At 42.3% G+C, this 21,533-nt stretch overlaps 2 protein-coding genes across 3 annotated transcripts in view; both read right to left on the bottom strand.

The window, feature by feature from the left end:
* The window catches only part of LOC119176055 (monocarboxylate transporter 5), a 130,449-nt gene extending 114,937 nt beyond the window's left edge, over positions 1-15,512 (bottom strand). The window contains exon 1 of the mRNA XM_037427165.2: positions 15,379-15,512. The gene's annotated coding sequence lies outside the window, so the exon portion shown is untranslated. The remainder of the gene's footprint in view (positions 1-15,378) is intronic.
* On the bottom strand, positions 183-12,764 carry LOC119164910 (uncharacterized). 2 transcript variants are annotated; one of them, XR_012886736.1, is made up of 10 exons: positions 10,796-12,764; positions 9,538-9,669; positions 7,023-7,093; positions 5,746-5,898; positions 5,563-5,650; positions 4,626-4,778; positions 4,313-4,525; positions 3,419-3,590; positions 1,748-1,833; positions 183-232 (listed from the first exon to the last, which is right to left on the bottom strand). XR_012886736.1 is itself a non-coding variant. In XM_075876667.1 (8 exons), the coding sequence occupies exons 1-7, from the start codon at positions 10,946-10,948 to the stop codon at positions 4,313-4,315; spliced, it is 963 nt and encodes a 320-aa protein (XP_075732782.1). In that variant the 5' UTR covers positions 10,949-12,764; the 3' UTR covers positions 2,972-3,590. The 2 variants fall into 2 exon arrangements, 1 of the variants encoding a protein (XP_075732782.1); XM_075876667.1 differs by lacking the exons at positions 183-232; positions 1,748-1,833 and having other exon boundaries at positions 2,972-3,590.
* Positions 15,513-21,533: the final 6,021 nt, after the last annotated feature.

Below are 21,533 nucleotides of genomic sequence, written 5' to 3'. Positions count from 1 at the left end.
GTGTTGTCTTTTCGAGCTCAAGAAAAAATCTTTCGAGGACGACAAGGGTGTTGAACGCTTTACAAGCATATTGAACATTGAACAACCAGTTTGCACACATAATTGCGACAAGTCCTTCCTCTGCATTAGTCACTTGAAAACACTTTGTCTGGTCTACCATCAGCCAGAAAAACTCTGCATCTTCAAGGACGGCCCCATTATAAGATACACATGGCGTTGCTGGCATGTCGTCCTGTATAGGCAAAGTGAAAATGCATAAGACTTCACTGAGTGGCTTACTTCAAATTCTGTACAGTTTAAAAAACAGGTTTAGAGCACTTTAAAAGACACAACTTGTGTTTTAGCAATACAGATGTGATATCTATCATTAACAACAATTTCAATGTGTGCAGCATAACTATGGTTTAACTGGGAGATTAAAACAATATAATGCATCTGACAAAATGAAGGGAACAATTGTAGTGTCACGAGTTCTCTAGGCAATCACAGTGCAAAGCAATGAAAATTTATGCATCCATTCGACATACACAAACAAAAAGCTGGTATTCACTGCCCCTTAGCGTGCACAAAACTTGCCTCATTAGGGAATAGGGAAAGAAAGAAAGCCTCGTTCAAGAATTTCTTCAGACATATTTAGTTATTCTACATCAGCTAACAAAAATAACTGTGTTATACTTGAAAAATAAAAATTTCTTCTTCCTGGAAAAATAAAAACATTCCTTGACGCACACAAAAAAAGAACAGCAGGAGAAGGTGATGTAGATTGTACCATATATTTTCATCCTTGTTTCATCTTGAAATTTATTTTTACTTGCTGTAAAAATCTAATACAATGCAGCTATAACGCTCATCACACTGTTATTCTATGTCTGTGTATTTAACCTGATACTCAGATTTTTTAAACCCGAGTATGGAGTGCATAAGATTAAGGAGCACTCAAGAGTTTGAAAATGTCTCTTGTTTTGCAGACACAATAATGGTGGCGGAGGATAGCCTTGTGTAAATTTATTTAATGCACACTGCTTAAAAGCAAGACATGTCACAAAGCAAACAAAGCATAAAATGAGCCTGGGGCCTTGCATTCATATATTAAAGGAATCAAGTCACAAAACTAATTCGTGATTACACTGATCAGATAGAGAGAGAAAGTATATGCTAGCAGGAGTTACTGCTGTTTTGCAAAGCCAGATGCGAAACAATGTTTAGAATGAAAAAAACACCATCTTGACGTAAAATGCAACCTAAAGTGAGTATTGCAAGGCATCATTTAAAGCATATGGACGCAAAATTGCAAATCAATGTCATGCACTTGAAAAAAAAATACTGGCTGACTGACCTTCACAATTCCTTCATTTACCTCGGTCACAGCTTACAGCCACAAAATTATGTTTTACACGTTATCTATTGCCATCTCTAAATTTGGTATTACAGTCAAACCCCTTTACGAGAGACACTGATATAAAAGACAAACGGGTATCCGAGACACCAGTGTGCCTACACTAAAATATGGGCTGATAAGAAAATGCGTACGAGGCACCCTGCTTATAAGAGACATCTTGTACAAAAGACAAGAATTGCCATCCGAAGCATGCCTCTTATAAAGGGGTGTAACTGTACTGGCATTGCTTTGTCATAACTTGACCATTGGCCTCTGCTAGCAATAGTGAGTTCGCTTTGATGCAGTTTGTCTAAATTTTCATTTGCTAACATGCAGTGACATTAGCTACTCAGTGTTTCATATACTCACAGTCTCTTGCACAAATAAAGTTGAGCATGCTGACCGTTCCTTCACATTCTCACAGACGATTTTCAGAGCTACAAGTGCCATAATATCTGCAAAAAATAAAATTATGCAAGGCTATTTTATTTGACAGTAATAAATAATTTCAAACTGTCATAAGAGGCAATGAAGCATGCATTTCAACATCTAAAATGCTTTCTAAATAAGCCTGGGAAGGAGAAGATGCAAGCTTGTCATACAAAATTTGTAAAGAAGCGGCATAATCTCAAGAAATTGGCTAGAAGGGTAATGTGTTGACTTCAATCACAATTGTATAAAACACAAATGTGATAGCCAGCTTTCACAGAACACGTGAAAACATATTCTTCATAGGAATGAATCTGGTAATTACACTTTCTTTGAATATAGATTAATTCTAGCCGTGACTTCTACAAAGGAGGGCCATCAGCATACTGCTAAGTATTCCCTTGTGAGAAAAATATTCTTCGTGGCCCTAAGAAAGGGTGTTACATTTAGGAAAGGGCCAATGGTGCAAGTGTATTGAAATGTATCAAAAGGGTGAGTTGGGGCAGATAATGTGAGCTCATGAATTAAACAACAATAAAAACATAAAAAAGGACTTCATACAGGCATTTCTGATGTTCAGCTATCATATGTGTCTTTCATCCTTTATGCTGTTCAAAACAGTAAGTGTAAAGTTGGCAGTCTGTACAGGTTCATCCATTTATCAGATGTGTAGCACTTGAAAGAAAACATGGACAGCACACACAAATGAGCTCTGAAGTGCAAACTTAGGGCACATTGAAACAACTTTTCTTACAGGTTGTGATACATATGGCCTCCTAATATACAGCCTCCTGTGATTTGACCTCCTGTGATAAGTTAGCCTTCTGATACATATGGACGCAATTCCACTCTGCTAGCCTTTAAGTGAGGAGCTGCATAAAATCTCTTTTCCCGAGAGCAAGGATGTGTGGCTGCCAACATTTCAAGTACCCTTGCATGTGTGTGCTGCGAACAGACTTTTCAGGGCCATTTTTCTTCAGCTTCTACAATTATTAGAAGCTGTGTCATTACAAGAAAGCAAGAAATGATACACAAATAAAGCAAACAATAAATTTGAAAGCACTGAATTTAAAAAAAAATCATAAAAGGTATACAAAAGGTAAGTAATACATAAGTACACAAACATGTTTTACTCTCTCTGCAGATTTATATTTTTAGAATGAAGATGAGCTATTTATGATAATGCAGATTGCAATTTTAAGTACCACAAAAAAAAGTAGGTCAACACAAGAACATAATGCTAAAAAAGTATGTGACCTGAGCAATGTAACTGATTGAATTCACTAGGAGTAAGCCAGAGTAACTCTGATTTAAGTGGCAAAAGCTCCTTGAACAGCTTGGGCTAGTTTCATGAAAGACAGGCAATTATTAGGATCCTTGATAGGGAAAACAATAAAATTATTTGCTGATAAATATTATAGTATACGGGAGAGTGCATGCATATTACATTGTGGAAAATTAACTATGGGGTTACCGAAAAACTGTAATCTAATGTCTTAAAAACCTAGCAAGTACGCAGTTATCCTTGTCTGTTGTCTTCCCTGTTTTTACACAATCATATTTCAAGTATCGAGTACAATCCAAGCTGAAATAAAATTCTCATGAACTCACGTCTTGTTCTCATCCTTTTGGGGTCCATTTGACGTGCTCTCTCCAACATTTGCCTCGTGTTTTCACTACAACGTATTTTCTTCATCACTGCCAATTGGGTTAATTTATCGATGGCTGTTGAAACCTTCCCGACTGGTTTTATGTCGGTCAGTCTTGTAAAGTCATTGCAAAACTGCATAGAATAAACAGCGAGCAACATTATAAAAAAAAATGTCAGGCCTTTCATGATGAGCAGCCTCACCTACATAATTTTTCATATATTCTAAAATAGTTTCTGGCGGCACCCAAACAATCTCTCTACAAAATACAAATAGAACATTGCCCACTAAATATATGTCCTCGATCATGAAATAGACAACATTCAAATAACTATACAGTATGCGCTCAAAATCAAGTCCCCATGTTTTTCTTATCTTTACTGTCAGCTCGTTTTCATTGAAGCGGCGTCATACGAAGAAAACCGAGGCCTAATGTTTCCACTTTTTTCTTGCGTTTAGAGCAAGAGTCTTGTTCTGGCAGACTTGATGCCTTCAGAAAGTATGTGAGGGATTATTGGTAAACTGCAGCTATAGTACAAAAGTAATATGCCGCGGGGTGGCAGCAGGCAAAAGGTGTTCAACACTCATCGCAATAGCTTAGAGCATGCAGCACTGGCTAACACTCCCAAGTTTAAGTGCACACATCCACCCCAATTAAGTGTACAGGAGGAAGGCTGGCACTGTAGCTCGACTGGCAGAGCATTATATAAGTTACTTGAAGGTTGCAGGCTGGGACCCCAGTGGCAACAAGTTGTATTCTTACCCAGTTAAATTTCTTCACTTTTATATAATTACAGCAATACAGTTAATAAACCACAGATGTACCCTACCTAGAAGTGAAAAAAAGCCAACGTACTCACTGAAAGTCCATCATATAGGGGTAGTTCTTTTTCACATCACGAATCGTTTTCGTCGCAACGTCAGGAAGCCTCTTCCCAGCTGTCAAGGCCATTAACTTTTCCACGAGTTGCTCATCCGGCAATAGTTTTTTGGTTTCCAAAACAAGTCGATCTTCATGTTTGGCAATACTGTCATCATCTTCTGCTGTTAGATCTGTGATGCTCACACTCTGGAATTGGAATCAAATTGCAAGCTATTGATGAGACTATTCATGCAGCTTTTACAAATGGGTGGGATTTTCTGTGAGCACGGTATTAAACTATCCTCACCATTTTCCCAGCTTTTTTCCTTTGAAGCTCAGTGGTGCCTCCTGTTTTCTTTTGGGCACCGAATTTCTGGCGACTTGCTAACACATCTTCATGATCATCCAGCTTCCTTCTTAGGTTTTTATACTTATTGCGGAGGGCTACTTTCCAGGAGTCCTGTCAATTCGGAAAATGAAGGTGCTCAATATATTCATGTACACAATGATACATGCATACCTGGCCTTTTCAATGAATTTCTTTTCATAATAAATACACAAACTAAAATTCAAGCACTATAAGCCCACTGATATCAGTGACTTTAAAACTGCTGGTAATGAAATGCACTTTTGATAAATATATCCAAAGCATTCACTAGTTGCAAAACATTCACAAAATGTCTAGCAGCACTGCTTATTTATTAAAAAGTATGTCTCACAGATAAATGGCTGCTGCAATACCCTGACTAAAATTTAGTAGCACGCTCACTTATCCACTCGTCTGGTGATTTATGTAGCTGCAGGACATTTGAGCCTTAGTATTGTGTATGCGGCCATATACAAGACCCCAACTTGTTGCTACTCATGACAGCGGCTGTGAATAAGAAAAGTGACCACTACCAATTACACCCTACAGCATATGAAGCTTAAGACTATGACCCCACGAGTCCCAGCTAATGAAGAACCCTCTTTTTCTCTTTTGTTTTCGATTTTACATATGAATCTGTGCACAATAGTCTTTGTAATTGTAAGCATCATACAGTGTCACTTCAATGCAAAATTAGATTTTCAAAATTGAACATATGTTTTATTAAAGTGAATGTTGTTATATCAATGCATTGTGAAACACTGAAAAAAATGTACCCAAAACTGCTTTTAAATGTGATTAAGGAGCTTTAAGGAACATTAGGGAGCAATGTGATTAAGCGTAAGTATCACATATCTTACAGCATAACAGTACTTACGTGCCCACTTCCAATTACATCTTTCAGCTGTGGATACTTGTCAAGGAGCAGGGTTGTCACCTTACTGTAGAAACAACGCGTTGGATACCTGCAAGACAGTTGAGCATCGCAGCTTAAGCTGTCACAACTTGAAGTTTAACAGGGCAGGACACTATATTTAAATGTGCACCTCTGTGTACTCACAGTGTGTACTTGGCCATTTCATTGTGCAGGATGTCAATGATTTGCCTGAATGTAGAAGGTGTTAGCAGCGGAGAGCTTATCACTTTTTCATGGAGGGCACCAAGGCTGGGTAGTTTAAAATTTATGCCATCATTATCCCCTGAGCCGAGTGGGCTGTAAAAAAGGTATCATGATGCAAATTACCGCAAGAAAAATAACACTTCGGGTAATCTTTCTGCTCATGCACACGTTAAAAATAAAGCCAGAAATTAGCAGATTTTTGGGCTGAATAAAACAAACAACAAGAAACCTGCAGTAAAAGCAACACAAACACACTCAGGCCAAAAGTGCTAGACAGCAGTTTATATATCAGCAGTTTAAAAGTTTATGAGTCATTCACAATAAAACATCTAGCTTGTCTGCTTGATTTATAGTGTTCTCAAGGCTATAGAAGCTGAAAAAGTGAGTTTGCAATAGATATTAACAGTCAAGTTGAATGTCATGGCTGGATTGTTATTGCAATGCTTTAAGTGTGCCTCACATCTATAAAAACAGCTCAAGTAGTTTTGATCAAGGTGGAAGATAAGAAGAACACGACTAGAACATGCATTTCTTACTGCATATTCATTGCACTTCTGCAATTCCTGAATGCACATGTGTAAGTGTAGCTCTAAAATCGCCATGGCTTTGAGAAGACTGCAAGTCATTAACCAATCAGTGTTCTTATCTTCTAATAATGCTTTTGATTAGAAAGTTATACAATTAAAAAATTACATTATTTGAAATATTTCAACAGAATATGACTTTGTAATAATACATGCCAAATGAACACAAATATTTATATAGCCACGAGTAATGTTGCAAAGTTTACGTAATAAGTTTTTCAAGTTTATTTAAAGGATTAAGCTATGATGACAAGATCAACACATAAGCACTAGTGTGACTGGTGAACAGCTGTTGTTACTGTCTAGAGAAATGGTGACGTACATTCGTGTCACAGCTCTCTAATTATACCAAACAGCAATCATTCCTTCACAAACATGTTAAATAACTGCAAATGAGGTACCCTCAAACAACACTGCATAATTCTTATGTAATGCTTATTGGTGATAATTTTCATTTCAAGTTGATCTTTTCCTAGTTTGTTGATGTATCATTCCGAATTGAATATATTCAATTCAACCTGGTTTTTATTACTCGGAACTGCTTCAATATGGTGAACTAATATTTGCACATCTCTACCCATAACTCATAGCTGTTCATACTGCAATTACAAATGATCCTAAAAAAGCCCTTACCGCTCGACAGGCTCAATGACCATGCTTGGTGTGTCTTGCTCACCAGTTTCAACAACAGCTTGTAATGTGCCCTGAAAGCAAGGGAACGAACAATAATGCAACTTTTACATGATACAAATAAGGGGAGGACAACCAGCACATTAACCATTTCACTACTGTCGATGAGCATGTATCTGTCATGAGACTTGGTAACGAAATGAGCCATGATGACTGCACTTTTTATCAGCAGACGTTAGTCTGCAATTGAACTTATTATAATAAGGCTATATTCATGATACTTTTGTTCCCTGATGCCAGATGGCTACAACTGTTTATGTTGGGCTGTTTAGGTCTCGTTTTTCATTTTTGAGAAATCCCATATATTGGTTTCATTGAAGTCACTTTTAAGGTATTACTTTCATGCCAATAGTGAAGTAAACGAACCCCACTGAGTTGAAACAGTGGCACCATTTCAATAAAAAACAAATTATTAATATTTTCACAAACTCAGCAAAGAGGATATTTTTTGTTTTCTTCTTTTCATATGTTTGCAGAAGGGGCAAATAAATTTCTTATATCTGCAATCCATGGCCTCTCACAAGACTGAAGGCATTTGCTTGAGAACCATTTTTCAACCAGGAGGTCAGAAAATCGTAATCACTAATGCGTTAGTATACGCATTTCTGCAAACTGGCCTGGTTCTTGCAAAATACCTTCTGCCACCTTGCGGATCTCCAAAGAACTCATTTACAATACCTCATTGACATTTCAGAAAGCTAACAAGATTCGCATACAAGTAAAGATCCATACTATGGGCTATAAACAACATTTTTATGTCTCATTAGGCACCCTAATAAACTCCGCTGCACTCCATTGGCAGTGTTGTTCAATGGTACTTCGCTAGCTGTTGGTGAGTAGTGAGTAATAACATAGCAAGGGCAACTTAATAAGCTGTATTTCGTAAAGTTGCAGTGTTACGATAATTGAGAGCTCCATCTTTTATTACTTTGGTCAGTAAATGTACTAGATATTGCTTATAGCATGGAGATATTTAAATACACGCCAGTCTTTCACAACACATTCTAGAAACTGTAAACCTATTGCTGTAGCTCACACTGCCATCATTTATTATATTACTGTAAGCCCTCGTGGGCAGTTTCAGGGGTGGGAATGCACAATATACAATATTGAGATACAATGCATAGCATAGAGGGCAGCGGCAAGTTGGTATTCATACATTGCAATGACGAGGTGGTAGGTATTTTACAATAATAACGGCAGAGCTGGTTTAAGCTTTTCATTGCACCTGGTAGTGCAAGCAAAAATCGGCATTTCCATGAACTGGTACACGCTCTCTCGTACTATTTATGCACTGTGCACAAGAAAACTGCAATGAAACTTTTCCCCTGTCTAAGAATAAACCTCTGGCGCAGACACTTTGCCATTTCTTTTTGCAGAGAAGTGAAATGTTTTTTTTAGCCTTTTTATATTTTCAGAACGGAAAATATCAGGACCACCCATCTTAGACAAATGATAAGCTGTCTACTTGGGTATTTTAAGATGTTTGCAGACTTTTTACGACCAGATTCTGCTTTGGCGCACCATTCCATTTAAGTTTCACCATTTCCGCTCCACGGGTCATTTCGGTATTATGCTGTGCTTCGTGCCGGCCAGGTGCGATTACTTATGATTTCCCACTAGAACTTTGATATATACGGCACTAAAGCCCAAAATTAAAATGCTAATTGAACAGTTTTAAATTTGTCACGTGGTCGTCATTTTAGCTGCAGAAAGTTATTTTCGCTTCGCCATCGAGTTTGTGCGAAAACGACAGGAACCAGCGTATCATAGACTTTTTATTTTAAAAAACTGCAATGGTTAAAAAAAGGCACCCTCCTAAAATTGCGTGAGTGCACGCAAGTTTGTGTCGCACGCAAAAAAAAAACATAACCAGGGCCTTGCATGCCAGCGTGCGAAAAGCGCAGATAATAAAACAATTTCTTCAATACAATTTTTTTAATTTAAATAATACTTCAAATAAAATACTTCAAAATTTAATAATTCATTCCCTGCTATTCCACAACACCGATTTCACCCGCACCTTCCGCGAAGAAACACTGCGCTTGACTCAAGTCCCCCTGCTTTGCTGCTCACAATCACACTTCCTCTTTCACCCACAGCATACGTGTCCCTAGCCGTAAGTAATATTCCAACAAAATGTACTCAAATCAACATAAGCCGGTAAAACTTAAAAAGCAGCTAGATCGTAACATCCGCAAAGGATTTGTACCATATTCGATAACTAATCTAGAGAAGAGCATCAGGCGTTAGGACTTAACATCGGACTTCTAGAATGACATCAGCTGATAACAAACTCAGACATTTCGTGCCGTTTTGCTCTCGCTGCCAAAAATCACTCACGCCAACAGTTGCAACTGATCATCAAAACTACATAACTGATAATTTAAATATTTATAAAAGAGCATTTAGTCTTAATAATATTAAACAATAAGAACGTAAAACTCAGAAAATTTACCTGTGACGATGAACATGACGGCGCTTCATTCTCGCTACTTTCTTGCTGTGCCATAAGAACGATTTTCGACATATCGGGTATGCTGTCTTCAGTAGCGAGGTCGACAAGTTCATTGAACAGAGGATCCATTACCTGCAAACCAACCCCGTATATTGTCAATGAACTGAAAAAGATGTATGAGGGTTTGTTCGCTACTGTATGTTCCTAGATCGCGAAGACACGGCTCAGCTGCCAGCACGCATGGCCTGTTGGAGACACGGCCTCCGGAATGCCTTGCACGCACGCACACACACACACACACACACACACACACACACACACACACACACACACGCGCGCGCATGCACGCACGCACGCGCACACAAACACGCACGCAGGTACGCATAGGCATCTTTACTCGAAATAAATTTTCGACTAATCCCCTCACTATGCAATTCTCCTCACGTACACTTGAGACAACTCCACAACTCGCATCATACACGCTATATATGTTAATTCAACAATACAAAACACTCGAGAGCGCTCCAACTTACAATACACTCTAGATCGACGATAACACAGGTTTGTGTACGATAAGAACAAAAGTGACATTCTTGAAAATATTAAAGCAAGCGCCTCACTACGTTCTCATGCTTTATTTGTGCATTCTATGAAAAGTGGTGTGCGCTGCCAACCGTTCAAAATCAACGAACTTTGTTGAATCGAGTGTAGTTCAGCCGCATGCTCAGCGAACTAAGTTCAAAAGTGCACGGCGAACTCGTTCGGCCACATCGCAGCCGATGTTATCTCGAGTATCAACACGTTTTTTTTTTTTTGTTGTGGTGTGTGGGAGGGGTGAGTTAAATTACATCAAGGAGAGGTTAATGCGGTCAGAACGTGAACACAAGGCTTGCGACCATTGACAAGCCTTCAGTGAGGCCTAGCTACGATGTCGATACGCGAAACATGTAGTTGCCTTTCGACATACTGTCAATTCGGGCACGCGTACACATGTATGAGGCAGACAATAAAAACGCATGAGTTGTAAAATAATACAAAAACTTGCACGCTTAGTTTTCCTCTTAGCAACACTGTTTCGGCAAACCGGACCCCACTAACAATAGTACAGAAGCGCACATCCCCAGCCTTTAAATACGAAACTAAGCAAACTCGCAGCAAAAAAAAAAAATAATAAAAACGGGCCTCAGCTCTCAACGACGATTAAAAGCACTTATCGCTCTCAACAAATACACAGTTGAACAAATAAGCAGTCACTTACCTGAAATTTGCTGCAAGACAGTTGAACTTGTGACCCAAGGACAGGACATGTGGCAATCGCATGTTTGAGGGCGACCACGGAACCTTCTTCCAAGTGGTACGTCCGCTTTATCTGAATGTGCGGTACAGTCAGCAGACAACGGATCGGCGGCATCTCGGTTGACGCAGCGCACAAAATTGACGTTCCAAAGTCCTCAGTGCGAGTGAAGAAAATGCACGCCAAATACTATTCAAACGCTTCAGCACTCTGCGAACGCCGCAGATAGTCACGTTTTCAACGGCGCAGTTATCAAAATGGCGCGCACTCACGAGTACTGACGGAGGAGTGAAAGCTTGCGGGTGTGGAAAGAGATGCCGAGAAAGTGCGGAAGCATCACACCTTCTATATGCAATGGTATCTCCCTCCGCGCTCGCTTCTCTACGTTGAATTTGAGGGGGCGGAGAGGGACAGGGGGTAAACCATGCTTACATGGACACGACCTCTCTGACGCGTTTGCTGCTGGAGTCGTCACTTGCAAGCGAACGTAACCTTCCAAAGACGCTGCCACTCTTTCTCTCTCGTCTCCTTACATCTTTCATCCCCTCTTCCCGAAGGCGCTGTGCCCTGCCACGGCCGCCGGAGAAAGAAGTAAAAAAGAAGGGCCAGCAGCCGTCGTCGTGCTAACAGCGCTCCCGAAAGGAAGTGGTAATGGCGGCGTCTCCTTCTTGATCAAGCACATCCTATATTCGAGTAACGCGTGAGAACGGCGTGCGCTCGTCGTGGCTGTTGAATTTGAGCCTTTTGAACTTTCCGGAATGTCGTTTGAGTGTCGTTTGTAGAAAAATTATTTCAAAAGTACCTCTCTTTCTTTCGATACCAAATTTGTTCCACATGTAAATATAAAAATATTTACACACATGTTGAACCTTTGCGAGTGTGTGTTCATTTTTTGTGCATTTTCTTGATTGTTCTTGTACAGTTTTCTGCGAAGCAAAAAGTGTATATAATGATCTTTTCATATGAAAATAAAGATATTACAAAAAATAACGTTGTGACAATAGCTTTATAAAGGATTTCCTTGTTTGTGTGGTGTCGATGACACCATAATCTTAAAAAATGCAGTACAACATACACTTTGCTCCACTCAAGTCTTTTTAATATGTAAGCATGGATGCATTGAATACTCGTGCCACACGGGCAGAAAAAATGGCATTTATCTCCTATAATGCTTTCAGATTGAAGGCCATTCGCGTGGTGCCACATCACGGATGAACGAAATCGCAATCGCCCAAATGCCGTTCGTCCTCTAATGTCATCGCCAGGACTCATTTGATTGAGAAATATAAAACGACATTTGATTCGACTAGAAGGAAACTTTTCGCGTATCTTATTTACACCAATCACTCAAACAACTGCTTAAAACTTCTCTTCAGCTGGTATATATGCAATGTAAAATAAATGCGCCAGGCTCCATTTCCTTTTTATGCTGTGGATCTGACTAGCTTTGGCTTAAGTTGCCATGGTTGGTTGCAACGTCGTGAAAGAAACTAATGAACGAAAGCTAACGGCAGTGTAATATGCTTATTTATTCTTTCAATTATCATTGGATGTGTATGAAGCTTGTAAACACTTGTTTATTTTTTATTGCTATATATAGTCACCCAATGCTCACTAGGAAGGTGGTGCGATCGAAATCATCAAGTCAAATGTCATTCGCTTTGGACATAACAGCAACGCCGAGAAAAAATGTCATTCGGGAACTGAGTGCACGTGTCTTCGCTATATATACCGAATGTCATTTTCTGTGCCCGTGTGGCACGGGTACACCCTTAAGTCCTTCCCTTAACACCCTTCATCTTGTTCAACAACACCCTTTTTGCCTGTACACCCTTCTTGTAGGGTGTTCCGAAAGAAAAAAGGGTGTGAAATTTTGAAAAAAGGGTGTAAATTGCGATAACACCCTTTTTACACCTATAAGGGTGTAAAAAATTTTACTGTGTATCGAGAAAAAGTAGAAGGGTGGGAAAAAAAAATGACCGTAAGGCACGAGACGAGTTGCGACACTAAACGGCCGTTAAGGCTCGTGTAGGTTACGGCAAGCACCAGCCTGACTCGAGCGTAAAGTTTGTCCGGAAATTACCACGGCTTGCCGGCAGTGACAAATGACACCAATTAGTGCTGCAGTCGCAGCTACGTGTAAGCTAGCGCATAGCTGCAAGCTACACTTAAGTTAACGTTGTTGACTTTAGGAAGCAAGAAAACGACAAAAAAAAACAAACAACGAAGTATTGGTTATATCAACACTTTTTCTCTTTCATGCAGATTTTCTTTTTTTTTTCTTTTGCATTGGTTCTCATCAAACGCGTTTCACTGAGTGTGCTGTTTCAGGAAGAGGAGGCGACAGAAGACTAGGAGATAGTTGAAAGGACAGGCCACCTTCTCATACCACGGAGCGCCAAATATACGGGTGCCTCAGACCCATCCCTAGGGGCGGAAACCCGGTGGGTCCACGGCTGCGTTGAGAATCGAACCCAACGCCTCCAACACAGGAGGCGGACGCTGTATACTGCTTGACCTGTTAGACACAGCTGGTGAAGTTATTCCACCTATCTCCCTTTCTTTCTTTAGGAGCGCTGCCATTGCAGGCAAACAATAGCGCTAAAGATTATGTCAGCCATGTTCGTAGTTGCCCAATAACCCTGAATGCGGCTGCTTTTCGTGTCGCGGCACTATTCTGTCATGACAAACGCTCTGGAAGGCAGCTCTGTCGATTACTCGAATTCCAGTTACCGGCTGAATAATTGGCACTTTCCGTGGTGGCTCGGTGACTGTGGAATTGAGAAACGGACTGCACGGGGTCGTGGTTTCGATTTCCTTGTTTCAATTGAGCTAAATGAAAGTAGCGGATCTTGTAGTTAGGTTTTAGAGCACCTTAAGTAATCCCGCGTTGTCAAAATGAATATGACGCTATACATCCCACGGCGTCTTTGATAGCTTCAATCCTTACCCCCTTCCCCGGCACAGGGTAGCCAGCCAGTCTAAAAACTGGCTAACCTCCCTGTCCTTCCTCTTATTTCCTTCCTAGTTCTCAATCTGGTTTCAGGATACTAGATTCATTGAACTAATTAATTTCAACTAATTCATTGAACTAAATAATTGAACTAATTAATTAACTACTAGTGTTGACTTTTACATGTGCCATAACATATACTTATTTCCATACTGAAATATTAGCAGCGCAAACTAACAGTACGCGAAAGGAGGAGACAAACAAGTGCAGTTTGTCTCTAGTCCTTTTGCGCCCCTTAGTGTGCACTGCCAATATTTCAGCATGAATCTATGCCGACTAGCCCACTCTTCAACCCTTCTGCAATGTATCTATTTATGACATGCATGAAGTGTCAGGCTAGTTCAAGGGCTCTGAAATTGCCCGACGACGGTTACACCCTTTACACTATGTATGGTAACAATGCCCAGTTGCCATTGTGACCACGGGAAATCTCAACAGGAATCGTTGGTCTGCCCCACTACACATTTGTACAGGCAAAAGCAGCCAATTCGATTCTATCAGCCGCGTTGCTTCCTATCTGAAATGCTATCCATGACAGTAGACTTTGCGGGGCCTGCAGTGTCTGTCCAACTGTTTTCAATGCTTTTGAATGAACTGCACTTGAATTTATCGAATAAATAAGCGCATTGTGAAAAGTATTAATTGCTGTCTTAAAATGCCAGAGAAAACGTTATGTCCCTTTCCCTACAAAGCATGCGACAAATAATGTATGGCGTTCATGTCGCCCACCATAATTAAATGAACGAGTTAATACATGATCTGGGGGTGAGATTCCCGAAGCTTATCTTTCGTAAGTACCGTTCGACACTTGTCAGCAGGCTTCGCTAATGATATGCTCAGTGTGACAATTGGTTGAACGTTTCTCTTATCAACAACTTTACTTTACATGATTTTGCGAACAACTTTGCCGAGAATAGTGAGACACGAGGTTCACTTGCACAGTTGTTGCGCTCGCATTCAAATAGTCATTTTATCGAGTAAATAGTGCGGCGCGATATGCGTGACAGATGCTGCGCTGATCACCGGCGAACGCAAGTATGCAGACAAATGATTCCCCTAAATACCGTTCGGAACGTTCGTACAATTATGAGCTTTGCTTGCTTTCTCCTGTTTTTTTTTTTTTCTTTCTTCTGCTGTTTCGTTAGTCGCATGCTCATTGAAAGTTCGCGTGGGAACATTAACCCCAGCATAAATGTCGAAACTGAACATCTTACACCGAGAAAGGCGAGAATCGAAGAAGAAGGATTTGCTTCGTGTATTCCCTCACTAATCGAGTCGCGAGGAAAACATCCTTTCAAGAGAGAGCAAGAACAGATGCATGCTTTGGCATTCACGAGCAAATATTTTTCGGTGCCACTGCGGCGCAACCGGGTCTCCAATGACGCGATTGACCGCAGAGTCAATCCACAGCACAAAAAGGAAAGTGGGGAAAATGGCATGTGCGAGGACACACGGAGACATCAAGGAATCGGCTCAGTGGGAGGAAGCAACACCCACGCGCGCGCGGGCTGTTACGGAGCGTCGCTTGGCTCACCTGTGCAGCGTGTGGAGATCACTGGGAATCGGCGCGAAAGTGGGTCTGCGCAAGCCGCCACCACCAGGTCACAGTGCCGGCAACGAGGGGGGAGGTCTGCCGAATCTGTCGGCCGCAGCCAGTCTCCGCGCGGAGAGACAGCTCGGAAGAGAGTGGCAGCCGGCGAAAGGGAACTTCGCGCACTGCCGCTCCTCCGGCCGCTACGCAACCAAGCCGCGGCGTCTGCTTTTCCCGGTGGCGGCGTTACGAACGAGCGAAGCGATGCTCTCTTCCTCCCACGTCTTTTCCTCTTCTTTTTTTTTTCTCTTCCCTCTCCCCGCAAGTCTCTTTTTTTATTATATTATTCCTTTCCTACGGTTGGTTTTGCGGCCTTTCGTTTGCCGATTCGAACATCTCTCTCCGGCCCGTGTAGGCGTGTCAATGTGTGCGCAATCAATTTCCCACCGCCGAAGGACACCTCGATCCTCGCGTTTCGGCACTGTGCCGTTTCCCTTTGCCGAGTGCACGCCTCTTCGTCGTTGTCTCTTCTCGCCTACCGTTTTACGCGCGCCAATCGCGCGCGTCTATATACGACTGCCATAGATGTCAGCGCCGTTCATTTATCACTATTGACGAAAGTTGACCGCGGGTCGCGAGGGTGTCTCGAACCCGAGCCATCGAAGACTCGACGCGTTAATTTTTTGAGGGAGAAAAGCCGCAGCTGACGTCACTTCGCACTTTACCACCAAGGTCAATATCGCCAGGGCTTTCTCTTTGAGCCTGTAGACTATTCTAAACATACGAGCGACACCAGCTCCGCTGTTAAGCGAATGTTTTCTTGTTGCATATTGCGACGTAATAATCAAGGTCACGAAGCATCGCATACAGCAACACAATCGTTTTCACGCGCACTCGTCTAGCGTAACACTGTTCGTTTAGCTGTTAAAGATAGAAAACACAAAAGTTAACATACCAATATGGCGACACTAAAACCTCTCCGTAAAGTAACCTATAGATGACGAGAACAACTAATGAAGAATAAAACTAAGCCTTGCAAGCTAATATGATTTGCCTTTGGGCGGCTCATTTCACAGTCGTTGTCGGCATCCGCAGCCAAGTTTTAAATTCATTTCAACGCGGCATATCGACATTGGTCGGTAGAACGAAAAGACAGCTATTATATGTTTTGTCCCATTATTTTGTTGTCTTTCGTACAATGCTTCTTTGATTCCATATCGGTTTTATATATTCTAAAGCTTCAGAGGTTGAAAGAGGTTGAAAGGTGGAGGGCAGTGTAGCGCCAGAGGAGAAGGAATAATGGGCGCAGCACACGGAACACTCATATATCATTTAGCAATGTAGTGAGGTATTATTTATAGCATTCCAATGAGCCGCGTAAATGCACAAAGTCTCATTTGATAATTAGCAGGAAAGTGGTCACCATGCTGGACGAGTGAACGCCCCCTTTTAACAGCTGGGGCCAATCTCAGTACAAATCATTCCATCCTTTTTGGCACGTGTGCCGCTAACGTGTTTATGGTTTAAACATGACTCTAAGAGGAAGTTTACATGGCTTGCGAATAAACGAGGTCGCTGAAGAAAGGCGTGTGGTATGCATATATTGGAAGTTCTCCAATAACAAGGGCCTGTCAATTTCCCTGGACTCGTTTGACGTCGTATATTACATTTGTCAGACCACCCCGCGTGCGGACTACTGTTCTGATAAAACGGGACAGGTGTGCACCTGCCATACGAGCTCCGAAAAATACCCGTGTGTCTACTTGTTGACCAGATAAAGGTTTTTTTAGCGATAGATGTGGCAACATGGGCGCTGAGTTATTGGAGAGGTTCCTCGTAGATGACGAGATTGCCTCGACGACACCTGCCCGTTCACTGAACGCCGATAGCCACGACATTTCAAATGTTATCTCGTAGCACTCATGTTTCTTGCTGCCTTTCATCTGCCCTGAGACATGTTAAGTTCGTCGCCGGGTGCTTACAATGTTCTGTGTCTACTTCGAGTCCGCACCGTATTTTGTGCCCCATTTACTTTGAAAAGAATTAGCAGTCAGCACTGGCAAGGTTGGGTAAGGTACATTGAGCAAGTACAACAACAAATTGAAGCCTAGAGTAACAGAGATTTGGGCAAGTTGGCACGTATTTAAACTAAAAAGACAGGGTGTGCAAACAAGGACACAAGGAAGTAAGGACAGGCGTTAATGGTGTCCTACTTCCTTCTTGCGTCTTTGTTTGCACGGCCTGTCTTTTAAGAAAGCAATTGAACGCTTTTCAGTAGTTATATTGTTATACTCCTTCCTCCCTTCGCTTCTTTCCCTCATTAGTTCTTACCCGTCGTCATGGTCTAGCGGTTATACTGCTCGACTGCACTCCTGAAGGTCACGGAATCCAATCGCGGCCGCGGAGCTTGAACTTCAATGGAGGCCAAATTCTACAGACGCTAGATTTGGGTGCACGTTAAAGAACACCAGACGGTAACATTTCTTTCTTTCTTTCTTTCTTTCTTTCTTTCTTTCTTTCTTTCTTTCTTTCTTTCTTTCTTTCTTTCTTTCTTAATTACCCTCCCTGTAGTCTATAGCCCATCAGTGTAGTCTCAAACTCCACTTCACATGATTCAAATATTTTTTTTACATTACGCAGTACTGTACTGAATAAAAAAAAGCGCATACATGCTATGATGAAACAAAATTCGAATATGACTAGCCCCTATGGAATATCTTTTCTTACGTCTGTCATGGCAGAGATCGCTTGCTAAAGTATACGCGGGTTCACATCCGCGAATGAAGCGTGCCGATTACCCACCGCCCGGTATTTTACCGCGACAGATGTATAAGGCTCGGTGAAACGAAAAACTTTTCGCCTCACGTTTCGATAATGGTCTACATTGTCGGCGCCGTCAGTTACATCATCCTCTACGACGCACCCAAGTGAGCGCGCTATAGATCGGTAGCGCCGTTAGTGGCGCCATTCTCTGCGTCGGACCCAAGCGCGCGTGCACCCTTTGCTGCGCCGTCAGTGACATCGTTCATCCCGTCGCAGCCGTACCCTCGAACCCACGCGCAGCAGTTTCAACTTACAACTTCCACATCGGGAGGCTACGAACCGTACGAACTCTCGAACAGCAGACAACTTTCGAAGAACAGCGCTGGCGGTAGATCTGTGTGAGAAGTGTTCGCCGGGCCGATGCTACAGTCCGGGCACGAGAACAGACCAGGGTAGACAAGCGCAAGCAGCAACAGCGTACCACCAAGGATCCGGCAGCCTTCCAAGCCACGTTGAATTGCTAAGCGGAGTGCAAGCGCCAATGGCGGGTGGATGCTTCTAATCACGACGACAAGCTAACTCGAGCCTTATTGAACACATGCGAGAACGGTGAGTCGAAGAGGCGTCCGTTGCAGGCAGAGTAGAGTCAATGTGGCAGTGGTACATGTAGTAATGATGGACACGCGTTCACCGGGGCCAACGCCCGCTTTCGGCGGTAATTTCTGCAATGGCACTTTGGCTTCGACTGCGAAGTCTGCAACCGCCTGGCAGTGCACGTGTCAACTTCGCTGGTTACCCGTCTGACGGATTGCTTGGGTAATGATTTTTGTAGAAAGAGGCACATTTATTTATTTATTTATTTATTTATTTATTTATTTATATATTTATTTATTTATTATTGCATACCTGCATCGCCCTTTTGGGCATACAGTATAGAGGGGGTTAGATACAAAAATATACAAAGTAAACACACTCACAAAGCGTGGCAAAAATACATCGTTTTCCAAAATGTTTACAACGTCAGGCAATAGGGCATTCCACTCCCGACTTGTTGTATTCTCGCCGTTTCGCTGTAGCAGTTGACCCCACGGCGAAGTAAGCTGTTGCCTAGCGATCGCTGCAGCGCATAGCGCCACTCCCCGTGCTATCTGGCGCGACGGCAGAGGAAGAGCAGGTGAAACCGCTTTGCAACAGCATGCAGAGGAGGGACCGGTGTTGTACTGTATCTATAAAATGGGCGACTCGACTGATTGATATGTAGGGTTTAACGTCTCAAAACCACCACCTAATTACGAGAGATGCCGTAATGGAGGACTCTGGAAATTTCGACCCCCTGGAGTTCTCTAACGTGCACCCAAATCTGAGCACACGGCAATAAAGCATTTTCGCCTCCGTCGCCAATGCAGCCGCCGTAGCCGGGACTCGACCCCACGACCTGCGGGTCAACAGCCGAGTACCTTGGCCACTAGACCACTGCGGCGGGGCAGAATGGTTGGTTCGATGGGATTCGTCAGCAGATATGGAAAGTGAGTCGGAGACACTGAAAGAAGCCAGCCTTCATCGTCAAAACGAAACTAACAGGAGGCAACCAGCCGAAGAGACAGAGGAAGGGCGAGCCGCACGCCTCCAGAAGCGTAACCGTACAGAGAAACAAGAACAAGGTTAAGCGTACCTCTCGCTACGCACACCCAGGCATAACTGAGTTAAACCACAGTCGAGTTTTTTTTTTCATACAATTTTTTACAGAACAATATATTTTTTTCAGAAATGAAAATTACACCGTTTTGTACGACGCAGCTACTACAATAATACATTAGCTGAGCATCCGTAAATTATTTGTCGTTCATATATTTGCTCTTTACCATCGGCCCACGACCTTCTGAATTTATGTACGTGGCATAAGTATTGGCTTGAGTTTTCGCTTGCGAACCCTTATAGCGTATAGGGAGCCTTTTTTTAAATACCGACCATTATCGTTCCTACAAATGCGAAGCATTTCTTGGCGTATCAAAGGCAATTCTATCTATCTATCTATCTATCTATCTATCTATCTATCTATCTATCTATCTATCTATCTATCTATCTATCTATCTATCTATCTATCTATCTATCTATCTATCTATCTATCTATCTATCTATATTCAATAGCATGTTACCAGTGTATATCTTGTTGCTGAAAAAAAAAAGGGAACTACAGCTGATGCTGCAGCCACTGTGGTAGCGATGATCCGACCCAAGTATGCTGACTGGTCGAAACCTGCATCAGCGGATTGATTGCCTTTGTACAAATACAGACGCCACACTAGAGTTTCGCAGACACTTAGCGCCACCTGCCGGCACAGTTTTGGGTAGTGCAAAGCCCGACTCCCTTGCACAGTTTTAACCAAGTGCAACAATGCATGGCGTGGGCGATTGAGCTATATATCAGGTGTGTTTGCGCACTGAGCACTCAGAAAAGGAGCTACGAATTTCTCTCGGCTAGTCTGACGCGTCACCGAACCGCCATGACGTTCTTGCTGGTTAACTGGCCAGAACGACGGCGAAAACAAAAGCAGATGCAACACTTCCGCGCTCTGCGAACAAAGACCGCAGTCGACGCTACTCTTGCGTTGTGAATATCCACGGACGTAAAAGACTTCAGTTTTAACGATTTTGGTAATGGTCGCGAAGTGCGGCAGAACGGCGAGAGCGCTGGATACGGGACGTTGCGAACATGTCGGGTAAGCGAATTAGGTCGCAGAGGAAAGTGTGATAAAATAGGTCTCCTGCTATTGTTTAGAGTAGCCTTGAGGGAGAACCGGGGTAACATTGATTGTGAAGCTCAGCAGAGCCGCTCAGGGTGGTGCGCGTCGTTTTAAATGCAGACAGGTGACGCGCGATGAACATCATACATGCCACGGCAGCCGATAATCTGAAGTAGTCGCCACCGCACAGCATCGCGCACGTAGACTTTGAAGGCTCTAAGTTCGGGCTTTAACTACCAAATGCGAACACGTACGTCATACAGGTAAAACGCAAGATGTTGATCGTGACCATTATTACGTTTTTTTTTCTCTTTTTTTTCCCCTTTTGCCGTTGGTCTCCGCAATTGCCGGAGCTAACTCGGAGGCCTTCGTTTTGCCTTTCGTTGTTCACTGAGGAAGTGAAGACGCATGCATTGCCATTTAATGTATATACAAATGAATACAACCGTCACCAGAACAATCTAGGATGCGTAATAAAACAATTTAAGGCACAGGAAGCGATAAATCAATGGAGAATTCAACTGCAAAGGCGAAAATTACCGCTGCCATTCGTGCCGGATAAAGTGAGCTTCGTACCACTCATCGTAAAATACATTGTTCGTGGACGCACTTCGTCACTTTGACAACATGTATATGCCCAAATTTACGCGT

The sequence above is a fragment of the Rhipicephalus microplus genome, chromosome X (genome assembly GCF_043290135.1).
Source record: "Rhipicephalus microplus isolate Deutch F79 chromosome X, USDA_Rmic, whole genome shotgun sequence".
Classification (NCBI taxonomy): Eukaryota; Metazoa; Arthropoda; class Arachnida; order Ixodida; family Ixodidae; genus Rhipicephalus; species Rhipicephalus microplus.
This window is presented reverse-complemented; position numbering and strand designations above follow the sequence as displayed.